Below are 13,439 nucleotides of genomic sequence, written 5' to 3'. Positions count from 1 at the left end.
ACCCAATAACTCAGTCACTCAGCCACTCACTCAGTCACTCACTCACTCAGCCACTCAGTCACTCACTGACTCAGCCACTCAGTCACTCAGTCACTCATTCAGTCACTCAGTCACTCAGTCACTCATTCACTCACTCAGCTACTCACTCACTCACTCAGCCACCCACTCACTCACTCACTCACCCACTCACCCACTCACTCACCCACCCACAATGAGACACAGAAACAGGAGGTACAAAACGCGCAGAGATTTAATCTGACCGTCAACGTTAAATACACTTGGGTCTCCCTGAAGAGAGGGACAGTGAGTGAGTGGGTGAGTGGGTGGGTGAGTGGGTGAGTGGGTGGGTGAGTGAGTGAGTGGGTGAGTGAGTGAGTGAGTGGGTGGGTGAGTGGGTGAGTGAGTGAGTGGGTGAGTGGGTGGGTGAGTGGGTGGGTGGGTGAGTGGGTGGGTGAGTGGGTGAGTGAGTGAATGAGTGGGTGGGTGAGTGACTGAGCGAGTGACTGAGTGAGTAACTGAGTGACTGAGTGACTGAGTGCCTGAGCGAGTGACTGAGCGAGTGACTGAGTGAGTGACTAAGTGAGCGAGTGACTAAGTGACTGACTGAGTGACTGAGCGAGTGACTGAGTGACTGGGTTAGTGACTGAGCAAGTGACTGAGCGAGTGACTGAGTGAGTGACTGAGTGAGTGAGTGACTGAGCGAGTGACTAAGTGAGCGAGTGACTAAGTGAGTGACTGAGTGACTGAGTGACTAAGCGAGTGACTGAGCGAGTGACTGAGCGAGTGACTGAGCGAGTGACTAAGCGAGTGAATAAGCGAGTGACTGAGCGAGTGACTAAGCGAGTGACTGAGCGAGTGAGTGACTGAGCGAGTGACTGAGTGACTAAGTGAGTGACTAGTATCGGTATTTGGTGGAGTAGTCTTTGGGTGACACAACAAGCCCTCGGCCCTTGCGAGCTCCACGATAAACCGTCTCCACAATGTCCACCATCTCCTGCTTGTCCTCCAGCGCCCAGTTGATCTTGTTGTTGTTTCCCGTGCCCAGGTCGATCATGATGTGCTTGTTTCTGGGGGAGGGCGTGCAGGGAAGACGTGGATGGTGGATCGCTCACTCAGTCACTCAGTCAGTCACTCATTCACTCAGTCAGTCACTCAGTCACTCAGTCACTCATTCAGTCACTCACTCAGTCAGTCACTCACTCAGCCACCCACCCAATAACTCAGTCACTCAGCCACTCACTCAGTCACTCACTCACTCAGCCACTCAGTCACTCACTTACTCAGCCACTCAGTCACTCAGTCACTCATTCAGTCACTCAGTCACTCATTCACTCACTCAGCTACTCACTCACTCACTCAGCCACCCACTCACTCACTCACCCACTCACCCACTCACTCACCCACCCACAATGAGACACAGAAACAGGAGGTACAAAACGCGCAGAGATTTAATCTGACCGTCAACGTTAAATACACTTGGGTCTCCCTGAAGAGAGGGACAGTGAGTGAGTGGGTGAGTGGGTGGGTGAGTGAGTGGGTGGGTGAGTGAGTGAGTGGGTGAGTGGGTGAGTGGGTGGGTGAGTGGGTGATTGGGTGGGTGAGTGAGTGGGTGAGTGAGTGAGTGGGTGGGTGAGTGGGTGAGTGAGTGAGTGGGTGAGTGGGTGGGTGGGTGGGTGAGTGGGTGGGTGAGTGGGTGAGTGAGTGAATGAGTGGGTGGGTGAGTGAGTGAGTGACTGAGCGAGTGACTGAGTGAGTAACTGAGTGACTGAGTGCCTGAGCGAGTGACTGAGCGAGTGACTGAGTGACTGAGTGAGTGACTGAGTGAGCGAGTGACTGAGCGAGTGACTGAGCGAGTGAATGACTGAGCGAGTGACTGAGCGAGTGAGTGACTGAGTGACTGAGTGAGTGAATAAGTGAGCGAGTGACTAAGCGACTGACTGAGCGAGTGAGTGCCTGAGCGAGTGACTGACTGAGTGACTGACTGAGTGACTAAGCGAGTGACTAGTATCGGTATTTGGTGGAGTAGTCTTTGGGTGACACAACAAGCCCTCGGCCCTTGCGAGCTCCACGATAAACCGTCTCCACAATGTCCACCATCTCCTGCTTGTCCTCCAGCGCCCAGTTGATCTTGTTGTTGTTTCCCGTGCCCAGGTCGATCATGATGTGCTTGTTTCTGGGGGAGGGCGTGCAGGGAAGACGTGGATGGTGGATCGCTCACTCAGTCACTCAGTCAGTCAGTCATTCAGTCAGTCACTCAGTCAGTCACTCAGTCAGTCACTCACTCACTCACTCAGTCACTCAGCCACTCATTCACTCAGTCACTCAGTCAGTCACTCACTCACTCACTCAGTCACTCAGTCACTCACTCAGTCACTCAGTCAGTCACTCAGTCAGTCAATCACTCAGTCACTCATTCACTCACTCAGTCATTCACTCAGTCACTCAGTCACTCATTCACTCACTCACTCACTCAGTCACTTAGCCACTCATTCACTCAGCCACTCACTCACTCAGCCACTCACTCACTCACTCAGTCACTCAGCCACTCACTCAGCCACCCACTCACTCACTCACTCAGTCACTCAGCCACTCACTCAGTCACTCACTCACCCACTCACTCACTCACCCACCCACTCACTCACTCACCCACTCACTCACCCACTCACTCAGTCACTCAGTCAGTCAGTCACTCACTCACTCACTCAGCCACTCACTCACTCACTCAGTCAGTCAGTCACTCAATCACTCAGTCAGTCAGTCAGTCACTCACCCACTCACTCACCCACTCACTCACCCACTCACCCACTCACCCACCCACTCACTCACCCACTCACTTACTCACCCACTCACTCACCCACCCACAATGAGACACAGAAACAGGAGGTACAAAACGCGCAGAGATTTAATCTGACCGTCAACGTTAAATACACTTGGGTCTCCCTGAAGAGAGAGACAGAGGGTGGGTGGGTGAGTGGGTGAGTGACTGAGTGGGTGAGTGGCTGAGTGGCTGAGTGAGTGAGTGGGTGAGCGAGTGACTGAGTGAGTGAGTGGGTGAGTGAGTGAGTAGCTAAGTGAGTGACTGAGCGAGTGACTGAGTGACTGAGTGAGTGACTGAGCGAGTGACTGAGCAAGTGACTGAGTGACTGAGTGACTGAGCGAGTGACTGAGCGAGTGACTGAGTGAGTGACTGAGTGAGTGACTGAGCGAGTGACTGAGCGAGTGACTAAGTGAGCGAGTGACTAAGTGAGCAAGTGACTAAGCGAGTGACTGAGTGACTGAGCGAGTGACTGAGTGACTAAGCGAGTGACTGAGTGACTGAGTGGGTGACTGAGTGAGTGACTGAGTGACTAAGCGAGTGACTGAGTGACTGAGTGACTAAGCGAGTGACTGAGTGACTGAGTGACTGACTAAGCGAGTGACTGAGTGACTAAGCGAGTGACTGAGCGAGTGACTGAGCGACTAAGTGACTGAGCGAGTGACTGAGTGACTGGGTGAGTGACTGAGCAAGTGACTGAGCGAGTGACTGAGTGAGTGACTGAGTGAGTGAGTGACTGAGCGAGTGACTAAGTGAGCGAGTGACTAAGTGAGTGACTGAGTGACTGAGTGAGTGACTAAGCGAGTGCCTGAGCGAGTGACTAAGCGAGTGACTGAGCGAGTGACTAAGCGAGTGACTAGTATCGGTATTTGGTGGAGTAGTCTTTGGGTGACACAACAAGCCCTCGGCCCTTGCGAGCTCCACGATAAACCGTCTCCACAATGTCCACCATCTCCTGCTTGTCCTCCAGCGCCCAGTTGATCTTGTTGTTGTTTCCCGTGCCCAGGTCGATCATGATGTGCTTGTTTCTGGGGGAGGGCGTGCAGGGAAGACGTGGATGGTGGATCGCTCACTCAGTCAGTCACTCAGTCATTCAGTCAGTCACTCAGTCACTCACTGAGTCACTTAGCCACTCACTCAGCCACTCACTCAGTCACTCACTCAGTCACTCAGCCACTCACTCACCCACCCACCCAATCACTCACTCAGTCACTTAGCCACTCACTCACTCAGCCACTCACCCATGCACTCACCCACTCACTCACTCACACACACACACTCACTCACTCACTCAGTCACTCAGTTACTCATTCACTCATTCACTCAGTCACTCACTCAGTCACTCACTCACTCACTCAGCCATTCACTCACTCAGCCACTCAGTCACTCACTCAGTCACTCACTCAGTCACTCACTCAGTCACTCACTCAGTCACTCACTCAGTCACTCAGTCAGTCATTCACTCAGTCACTCATACACTCACTCACTCACTCAGCCACTCAGTCACCCACTCACTCACTCAGTCACTCGGCCACTCACTCACTCAGCCACTCACTCACCACTCACTCACCCACTCACCCACCCACCCACCCACTCACCCACCCACCCACCCACTCACCCACCCACCCACCCACTCACCCACCCACTAACCCACCCACCCACTCACCCACCCACCCTACTCACTCACTCACTCACCCACTCACTCACTCACCCACTCACTCACTCACCCACTCACCCACCCACCCACTCACTCACCCACCCACCCACTCACTCACCCACTCACTCACCCACCCAATCACTCACTCACCCACTCACTCAGCCACCCACTCACCCACCCACCCACTCACCCACTCACTCACCCACCCACCCACCCACTCACTCACCCACCCACCCACCCCACCCACCCACTAACCCACCCACCCACCCACTAACCCACCCACCCACCTAAAGAAGAACATGCAGGTGCAGGGATCGTAGAGTTCATACATTTTGTTGAAGTCCGGCACCTCGGTGATGTCAACCAAATATATCACTGCAAAATTCTTAACCTGTGGGACAGGGGTGGGTGGGTTAGTGGGTGGGTGGGTGAGTGGGTGGGTGGGTGGGTGAGTGGGTGGGTGGGTGAGTGAGTGGGTGAGTGGGTGGGTGGGTGGGTGAGTGAGTGAGTGGGTGGGTGGGTGAGTGAGTGGGTGGGTGAGTGGGTGGGTGGGTGGGTGAGTGGGTGAGTGGGTGAGTGGGTGGGTGAGTGGGTTGGTGAGTGAGTGGGTTGGTGGGTGAGTGAGTGGGTGAGTGAGTGGGTGGGTGGGTGAGTGGGTGGGTGGGTGAGTGGGTTGGTGAGTGAGTGGGTGGGTGAGTGGGTTGGTGAGTGAGTGGGTGGGTGGGTGAGTGGGTTGGTGAGTGAGTGGGTGGGTGGGTGAGTGGGTTGGTGAGTGAGTGGGTGGGTGGGTGAGTGGGTTGGTGAGTGAGTGGGTGGGTGAGTGGGTTGGTGAGTGAGTGGGTTGGTGGGTGAGTGAGTGGGTGAGTGGGTGAGTGGGTTGGTGAGTGAGTGGGTGGGTGGGTGAGTGGGTTGGTGAGTGAGTGGGTGGGTGGGTGAGTGGGTTGGTGAGTGAGTGGGTTGGTGGGTGAGTGAGTGGGTGAGTGAGTGGGTGGGTGGGTGAGTGGGTTGGTGAGTGAGTGGGTTGGTGGGTGAGTGAGTGGGTGAGTGAGTGGGTGGGTGGGTGAGTGGGTTGGTGAGTGAGTGGGTTGGTGGGTGAGTGAGTGGGTGAGTGAGTGGGTGGGTGGGTGAGTGGGTTGGTGAGTGAGTGGGTTGGTGGGTGAGTGAGTGGGTGAGTGAGTGGGTGGGTGGGTGAGTGGGTTGGTGAGTGAGTGGGTTGGTGGGTGAGTGAGTGGGTGAGTGAGTGGGTGGGTGGGTGAGTGGGTTGGTGAGTGAGTGGGTTGGTGGGTGAGTGGGTTGGTGGGTGAGTGGGTTGGTGAATGAGTGGGTGGGTGGGTGAGTGAGTGGGTGGGTGGGTGAGTGGGTTGGTGGGTGAGTGGGTTGGTGAATGAGTGGGTGGGTGGGTGAGTGAGTGGGTGGGTGGGTGAGTGGGTGGGTGGGTGAGTGGGTTGGTGAGTGAGTGGGTTGGTGGGTGAGTGAGTGGGTGAGTGAGTGGGTGGGTGGGTGAGTGGGTTGGTGAGTGAGTGGGTTGGTGGGTGAGTGAGTGGGTGAGTGAGTGGGTGGGTGGGTGAGTGGGTTGGTGAGTGAGTGGGTTGGTGGGTGAGTGGGTTGGTGGGTGAGTGGGTTGGTGAATGAGTGGGTGGGTGGGTGAGTGAGTGGGTGGGTGGGTGAGTGGGTTGGTGGGTGAGTGGGTTGGTGAATGAGTGGGTGGGTGGGTGAGTGGGTGGGTGGGTGAGTGAGTGGGTGGGTGGGTGAGTGGGTGAGTGGGTGGGTGAGTGGGTGGGTGGGTGGGTGAGTGAGTGGGTGGGTGAGTGAGTAGGTGAGTGAGTGGTGAGTGAGTGACTGAGTGAGTAGGTGAGTGAGTGGTTGAGTAGTAGGTGAGCGAGTGGTGACTGAGTAGGTGAGTGAGTGGTGAGTGAGTGACTGAGTGAGTAGGTGACTGACTGAGTGACTGAGTCGTGAGTGAGTAGGTGAGTGAGTAGGTGAGCGAGTAGGTGAGTGAGTGGTGAGCGAGTGGTGAGTGAGTAGGTGAGTGAGTGGTGAGTGAGTGACTGAGTGAGTAGGTGACTGACTGAGTGACTGAGTGGTGAGTGAGTGGTGAGTGAGTGGTGAGTGAGTGGGTGGGTGGGTGAGTGGGTGAGTGAGTGAGTGGTGTGAGTGAGTGAGTGAGTGGGTGGGTGAGTGGGTTGGTGAGTGAGTGGGTGGGTGGGTAAGTGGGTTGGTGAGTGGGTGGGTGAGTGAGTGAGTGGGTGAGTGAGTGGGTGGGTGAGTGAGTGGGTGGGTGGGTGAGTGGGTTGGTGAGTGGGTGAGTGAGTGGGTGAGTGAGTGGGTGAGTGAGTGAGTGGGTGGGTGGGTGGGTGGGTGAGTGGGTGGGTGGGTGAGTGAGTGGGTGGGTGGGTGGGTGGGTGAGTGGGTTGGTGGGTGAGTGAGTGGGTGAGTGAGTGGGTGGGTGGGTGAGTGGGTTGGTGAGTGAGTGGGTGGGTGGGTGAGTGGGTTGGTGAGTGAGTGACTGACTGAGTGACTGAGTGGAGTAGGTGAGTGACTGAGTGACTGAGTGGTGAGTGAGTGGTGAGCGAGTGGTGAGCGAGTGGTGAGCGAGTGGTGAGTGAGTAGGTGAGTGAGTGGTGAGTGAGTGGTGAGCGAGTGGTGAGTGCCACCTTCTCCGCGATGGAGTAAAGGACCTCATCCATCTTCATGCAGGTGGGGTCCCAGTCGTGGGTGGGTGGGTGGGTGAGTGGGTGGGTGGGTGGGTGAGTGAGTGGGTGGGTGGGTGAGTGGGTTGGTGAGTGAGTGGGTTGGTGGGTGAGTGAGTGGGTGAGTGAGTGGGTGGGTGGGTGAGTGGGTTGGTGAGTGAGTGGGTTGGTGGGTGAGTGAGTGGGTGAGTGAGTGGGTGGGTGAGTGGGTTGGTGAGTGAGTGGGTTGGTGGGTGAGTGGGTTGGTGGGTGAGTGGGTTGGTGAGTGAGTGGGTGGGTGGGGTGAGTGGGTTGGTGAGTGAGTGACTGACTGAGTGAGTGACTGAGTGAGTAGGTGAGTGAGTAGGTGAGTGACTGAGTGACTGAGTGAGTAGGTGAGTGAGTGAGGGAGTGACTGACTGAGTGACTGAGTGAGTGAGTGAGTGACTGAGTAACTGAGTGACTGAGTAGGTGAGCGAGTGGTGATGTGAGCGAGTGGTGAGTGGTGAGCGAGTGGTGAGCGAGTGGTGAGTGAGTGACTGAGTAGGCGAGTGACTGAGTGACTGAGTGGTGAGTGAGTGGTGAGTGAGTGAGTGGTGAGCGAGTGGTGAGCGAGTGGTGAGTGCCACCTTCTCCGCGATGGAGTAAAGGACCTCATCCATCTTCATGCAGGTGGGGTCCCAGTCGTGGGTGGGTGGGTGGGTTGGTGAGTGAGTGACTGACTGAGTGACTGAGTGAGTGAGTAGGTGAGTGACTGAGTGACTGACTGAGTGAGTAGGTGACTGAGTAGGTGAGTGAGTGGTGAGTGAGTGACTGAGTGAGTAGGTGACTGACTGAGTGGTGAGTGAGTAGGTGAGTGAGTGGGTGAGTGAGTGGTGAGTGAGTAGGTGAGTGAGTGGTGAGCGAGTGGGTGGGTGAGTGAGTGGGTGAGTGAGTGACTGAGTGACTGACTGAGTAACTGAGTGACTGAGTAGGTGAGCGAGTGGTGAGTGAGTAGGTGAGCGAGTGGTGAGTGAGTGGTGAGTGAGTGGTGAGCGAGTGGTGAGTGAGTGGTGAGTGAGTGGTGAGTGAGTAGGTGAGTGAGTAGGTGAGTGAGTGGTGAGTGAGTGACTGAGTGAGTAGGTGACTGACTGAGTGACTGAGTGGTGAGTGAGTAGGTGAGTGAGTAGGTGAGCGAGTGGTGAGTGAGTGGTGAGCGAGTGGTGAGTGCGTGGTGAGCGAGTGGTGAGCGAGTGGTGAGTGAGTGGTGAGCGAGTGGTGAGCGAGTGGTGAGCGAGTGGTGAGTGAGTAGGTGAGTGAGTGGTGAGTGAGTGACTGAGTGAGTAGGTGACTGACTGAGTGACTGAGTGGTGAGTGAGTAGGTGAGTGAGTAGGTGAGCGAGTGGTGAGCGAGTGGTGAGCGAGTGGTGAGCGAGTGGTGAGCGAGTGGTGAGCGAGTGGTGAGTGAGTGGTGAGTGAGTGAGTGGTGAGCGAGTGGTGAGTGAGTGGTGAGCGAGTGACTGAGTGACTGACTGAGTGACTGACTGAGTGACTGAGTGACTGAGTGGTGAGCGAGTGGTGAGCGAGTGGTGAGCGAGTGGTGAGCGAGTGGTGAGCGAGTGGTGAGCGAGTGGTGAGTGAGTGGTGAGCGAGTGGTGAGCGAGTGGTGAGCGAGTGGTGAGTGAGTAGGTGAGTGAGTGGTGAGTGAGTGGTGAGTGAGTGGTGAGCGAGTGGTGAGTGAGTGGTGAGTGAGTGGTGAGTGAGTGGTGAGTGAGTGGTGAGTGAGTGGTGAGCGAGTGGTGAGTGAGTGGTGAGTGAGTGGTGAGTGAGTGGTGAGCGAGTGGTGAGTGAGTGGTGAGTGAGTGGTGAGTGCCACCTTCTCCGCGATGGAGTAAAGGACCTCATCCATCTTCATGCAGGTGGGGTCCCAGTCGTGGGTGGGTGGGTGAGTGGGTGGGTGAGTGAGTGGGTGAGTGAGTGGGTGAGTGAGTGGGTGGGTGAGTGGGTGAGTGAGTGAGTGAGTGAGTGGGTGAGTGAGTGAGTGGGTGAGTGAGTGAGTGGGTGGGTGAGTGAGTGAGTGAGTGGGTGGGTGGGTGAGTGGGTGAGTGAGTGAGTGGGTGAGTGAGTGAGTGAGTGGGTGGGTGAGTGGGTTGGTGAGTGAGTGGGTGGGTGGGTGAGTGGGTTGGTGAGTGAGTGGGTGGGTGGGTGGGTGAGTGAGTGAGTGGGTGGGTGGGTGAGTGAGTGGGTGGGTGGGTGGGTGAGTGAGTGAGTGGGTGGGTGGGTGGGTGAGTGGGTGGGTGAGTGAGTGGGTGGGTGGGTGAGTGGGTGGGTGGGTGGGTGAGTGAGTGGGTGGGTGGGTGAGTGAGTGGGTGAGTGAGTGGGTGGGTGAGTGGGTGGGTGAGTGAGTGAGTGAGTGGGTGGGTGAGTGGGTGGGTGAGTGGGTGGGTGGGTGAGTGGGTGGGTGAGTGAGTGGGTGGGTGAGTGAGTGAGTGGGTGGGTGAGTGGGTGAGTGGGTGGGTGAGTGAGTGACTGAGTGAGTGACTGAGTGACTGAGTAACTGAGTGACTGAGTAGGTGAGCGAGTGGTGAGTGAGTAGGTGAGTGAGTGGTGAGTGAGTGACTGAGTGAGTAGGTGAGTGACTGAGTGACTGACTGAGTGAGTAGGTGACTGAGTAGGTGAGTGAGTGGTGAGTGAGTGACTGAGTGAGTAGGTGACTGACTGAGTGACTGAGTGGTGAGTGAGTAGGTGAGCGAGTGGTGAGTGAGTAGGTGAGTGAGTGGTGAGTGAGTGACTGAGTGAGTAGGTGAGTGACTGAGTGACTGACTGAGTGAGTAGGTGACTGAGTAGGTGAGTGAGTGGTGAGTGAGTGACTGAGTGAGTAGGTGACTGACTGAGTGACTGAGTGGTGAGTGAGTAGGTGAGTGAGTGGTGAGCGAGTGGTGAGCGAGTGGTGAGCGAGTGGTGAGTGGGTTGGTGAGTGAGTGGGTTGGTGGGTGAGTGAGTGGGTGAGTGAGTGGGTGGGTGGGTGAGTGGGTTGGTGAGTGAGTGGGTTGGTGGGTGAGTGGGTTGGTGGGTGAGTGGGTTGGTGAATGAGTGGGTGGGTGGGTGAGTGAGTGGGTGGGTGGGTGAGTGGGTTGGTGGGTGAGTGGGTGGGTGGGTGAGTGGGTTGGTGGGTGAGTGGGTTGGTGGGTGAGTGGGTGGGTGAGTGAGTGGGTTGGTGAGTGAGTGGGTTGGTGGGTGAGTGGGTTGGTGGGTGAGTGGGTTGGTGAGTGAGTGGGTTGGTGGGTGAGTGGGTTGGTGGGTGAGTGGGTTGGTGGGTGAGTGGGTGGGTGGGTGAGTGGGTTGGTGAGTGAGTGGGTTGGTGGGTGAGTGGGTTGGTGAATGAGTGGGTGGGTGGGTGAGTGAGTGGGTGGGTGGGTGAGTGGGTTGGTGAGTGAGTGGGTTGGTGAGTGAGTGGGTTGGTGGGTGAGTGGGTTGGTGGGTGAGTGGGTGGGTGGGTGAGTGGGTTGGTGAGTGAGTGGGTGGGTGGGTGAGTGGGTTGGTGAGTGAGTGGGTTGGTGGGTGAGTGGGTTGGTGGGTGAGTGGGTGGGTGGGTGAGTGGGTTGGTGAGTGAGTGGGTTGGTGGGTGAGTGGGTTGGTGGGTGAGTGGGTGGGTGAGTGAGTGGGTTGGTGAGTGAGTGGGTTGGTGGGTGAGTGGGTTGGTGGGTGAGTGGGTTGGTGGGTGAGTGGGTTGGTGGGTGAGTGGGTGGGTGGGTGAGTGGGTTGGTGAGTGAGTGGGTGGGTGAGTGGGTTGGTGAGTGAGTGGGTGGGTGGGTGAGTGGGTTGGTGAGTGAGTGACTGACTGAGTGACTGAGTGAGTAGGTGAGTGAGTAGGTGAGTGACTGAGTGACTGAGTGGTGAGTGAGTAGGCGAGTGACTGAGTGACTGAGTGGTGAGTGAGTGGTGAGTGAGTGGTGAGCGAGTGGTGAGTGAGTGGTGAGTGCCACTTCTCCGCGATGGAGTAAAGGACCTCATCCATCTTCATGCAGGTGGGGTCCCAGTCGTGGCCAAAGCGAATGACAAGGACACGGTCCTCCTCCGACAGGATGGCCTGGTCCACTTGCCAGCCATTGTGCAGGTGAGGCAGCATGTAGGACATCCTGCAGACACACGCACACAGGTGTGTGTGTACAGGTGTGTGTGTGTGTGTGTACAGGTGTGTGTGTGTGTACAGGTGTGTGTGTGTGTGTGTACAGGTGTGTGTGTGTGTACAGGTGTGTGTGTGTGTACAGGTGTGTGTGTGTGTACAGGTGAGTGTGTGTGTACAGGTGAGTGTGTACAGGTGTGTGTGTACAGGTGTGTGTGTACAGGTGTGTGTACAGGTGTGTGTGTGTGTGTGTACAGGTGTGTGTGTACAGGTGTGTGTGTACAGGTGTGTGTGTACAGGTGTGTGTACAGGTGTGTGTGTGTGTGTGTACAGGTGTGTGTGTGTGTGTACAGGTGTGTGTGTGTACAGGTGTGTGTGTGTGTACAGGTGTGTGTGTGTGTGTACAGGTGTGTGTGTGTGTGTACAGGTGTGTGTGTGTACAGGTGTGTGTGTACAGGTGAGTGAGTGTACAGGTGTGTGTGTACAGGTGTGTGTGTGTGTGTGTACAGGTGTGTGTGTGTGTGTACAGGTGTGTGTGTGTGTGTACAGGTGAGTGTGTGTACAGGTGTGTGTACAGGTGTGTGTGTACAGGTGTGTGTGTGTGTACAGGTGTGTGTGTACAGGTGTGTGTGTGTGTACAGGTGTGTGTGTACAGGTGTGTGTGTACAGGTGTGTGTGTGTGTGTACAGGTGTGTGTGTGTGTGTACAGGTGTGTGTGTACAGGTGTGTGTGTACAGGTGAGTGTGTGTACAGGTGTGTGTGTGTACAGGTGTGTGTGTGTACAGGTGTGTGTGTACAGGTGTGTGTGTGTGTACAGGTGTGTGTGTGTGTGTGTACAGGTGTGTGTGTGTGTACAGGTGTGTGTGTGTACAGGTGTGTGTGTACAGGTGTGTGTGTGTGTGTACAGGTGTGTGTGTACAGGTGTGTGTGTGTGTGTGTACAGGTGTGTGTGTACAGGTGTGTGTGTGTGTGTGTGTACAGGTGTGTGTGTGTACAGGTGTGTGTGTGTGACAGGTGTGTGTGTGTGTGTGTACAGGTGTGTGTGTGTACAGGTGTGTGTGTACAGGTGTGTGTGTACAGGTGTGTGTGTGTACAGGTGTGTGTGTACAGGTGTGTGTGTGTGTGTGTACAGGGTGTGTGTGTGTACAGGTGTGTGTGTACAGGTTGGTGTGTGTGTACAGGTGTGTGTGTACAGGGTTTGGTGTACAGGTGTGTGTGTACAGGTGTGTGTGTGTGTACAGGTGTGTGTGTGTGTGGTGTGTGTACAGGTGTGTGTGTTACAGGTGTGTGTGTACAGGTGTGTGTGTGTGTACAGGTGTGTGTGTGTGTGTGTACAGGTGTGTGTGTACAGGTGTGTGTGTACAGGTGTGTGTGTACAGGTGTGTGTGTGTGTGTACAGGTGTGTGTGTACAGGTGTGTGTGTGTGTTGTGTACAGGTGTGTGTGTGTACAGGTGTGTGTGTGTGTGTGTACAGGTGTGTGTGTACAGGTGTGTGCAGTGGTGTGTACAGGTGTGTGTGTACAGGTGTGTGTGTGTGTGTACAGGTGTGTGTGTACAGGTGTGTGTGTGTGTGTACAGGTGTGTGTGTGTGTGTAACAGGTGTGTGTGTACAGGTGTGTGTGTACAGGTGTGTGTGTGTGTGTACAGGTGTGTGTGTGTGTGTGTACAGGTGTGTGTGTGTGTACAGGTGTGTGTGTGTGTACAGGTGTGTGTGTGGTGTGTGTGGTACAGGTGTGTGTGTGTGTGTACAGGTGTGTGTGTGTACAGGTGTGTGTGTGTGTGACAGGTGTGTGTGTACAGGTGTGTGTGTGTGTGTACAGGTGTGTGTGTGTAGTGTGTACAGGTGTGTGTGTGTGTGTGTACAGGTGTGGTGTGTGTGTGGTACAGGTGTGTGTGTGTGTGTACAGGTGTGTGTGTGTGTGTACAGGTGTGTGTGTGTGTGTACAGGTGTGTGTGTGTGTGTACAGGTGTGTGTGTGTGTACAGGTGTGTGTACAGGTGTGTGTATGTGTACAGGTGTGTGTGTGTGTGACAGGTGTGTGTGTGTGTACAGTGTACAGGTGTGTGTGTGTGTGTACAGGTGTGTGTGTACAGATGTGTGTGTGTGTGTGTACAGGTGTGGTGTGAGTGTGTGTGTACAGATACATCGTCGCACGAGATGTGTGTGTGTACAGGTGTGAGTGTGTGTGTACAG

The 13,439-nt window shown here is 55.6% G+C and overlaps 1 protein-coding gene and 1 pseudogene across 3 annotated transcripts in view; both read right to left on the bottom strand.

Moving 5' to 3' along the window:
- Window positions 1-232: 232 nt before the first annotated feature.
- On the bottom strand, window positions 233-2,214 carry LOC142907392 (thioredoxin-like protein 4A pseudogene; annotated as a pseudogene).
- A 670-nt stretch (window positions 2,215-2,884) lies between these two features.
- Window positions 2,885-13,439, bottom strand: part of LOC116938351 (thioredoxin-like protein 4A) — a 15,834-nt gene continuing 5,279 nt past the window's right edge. For 2 of the 3 annotated variants that reach the window (XM_076056840.1, XM_076056841.1), the window contains exons 3-4: window positions 4,760-4,863; window positions 2,885-3,843 (exon numbers count right to left, since the gene is read on the bottom strand). In XM_076056840.1, coding sequence (XP_075912955.1) covers window positions 3,672-3,843; window positions 4,760-4,863 — 276 coding nt within the window. In that variant the 3' untranslated portion in view covers window positions 2,885-3,671. Of the gene's footprint in view, window positions 3,844-4,759; window positions 4,864-7,126; window positions 7,222-13,439 lie in introns of those variants that run through there. The other variant, XM_076056842.1, reaches the window with a different exon arrangement.

This window comes from Petromyzon marinus, chromosome 78 (assembly GCF_048934315.1).
Source record: "Petromyzon marinus isolate PM22_M1 ecotype Great Lakes invasive population chromosome 78, UKy_Petmar_22M1.pri1.0, whole genome shotgun sequence".
Classification (NCBI taxonomy): Eukaryota; Metazoa; Chordata; class Hyperoartia; order Petromyzontiformes; family Petromyzontidae; genus Petromyzon; species Petromyzon marinus.
The sequence above is the reverse complement of the archived record's forward strand: the minus strand, read 5'-3'. Positions and strand labels throughout refer to the sequence as shown.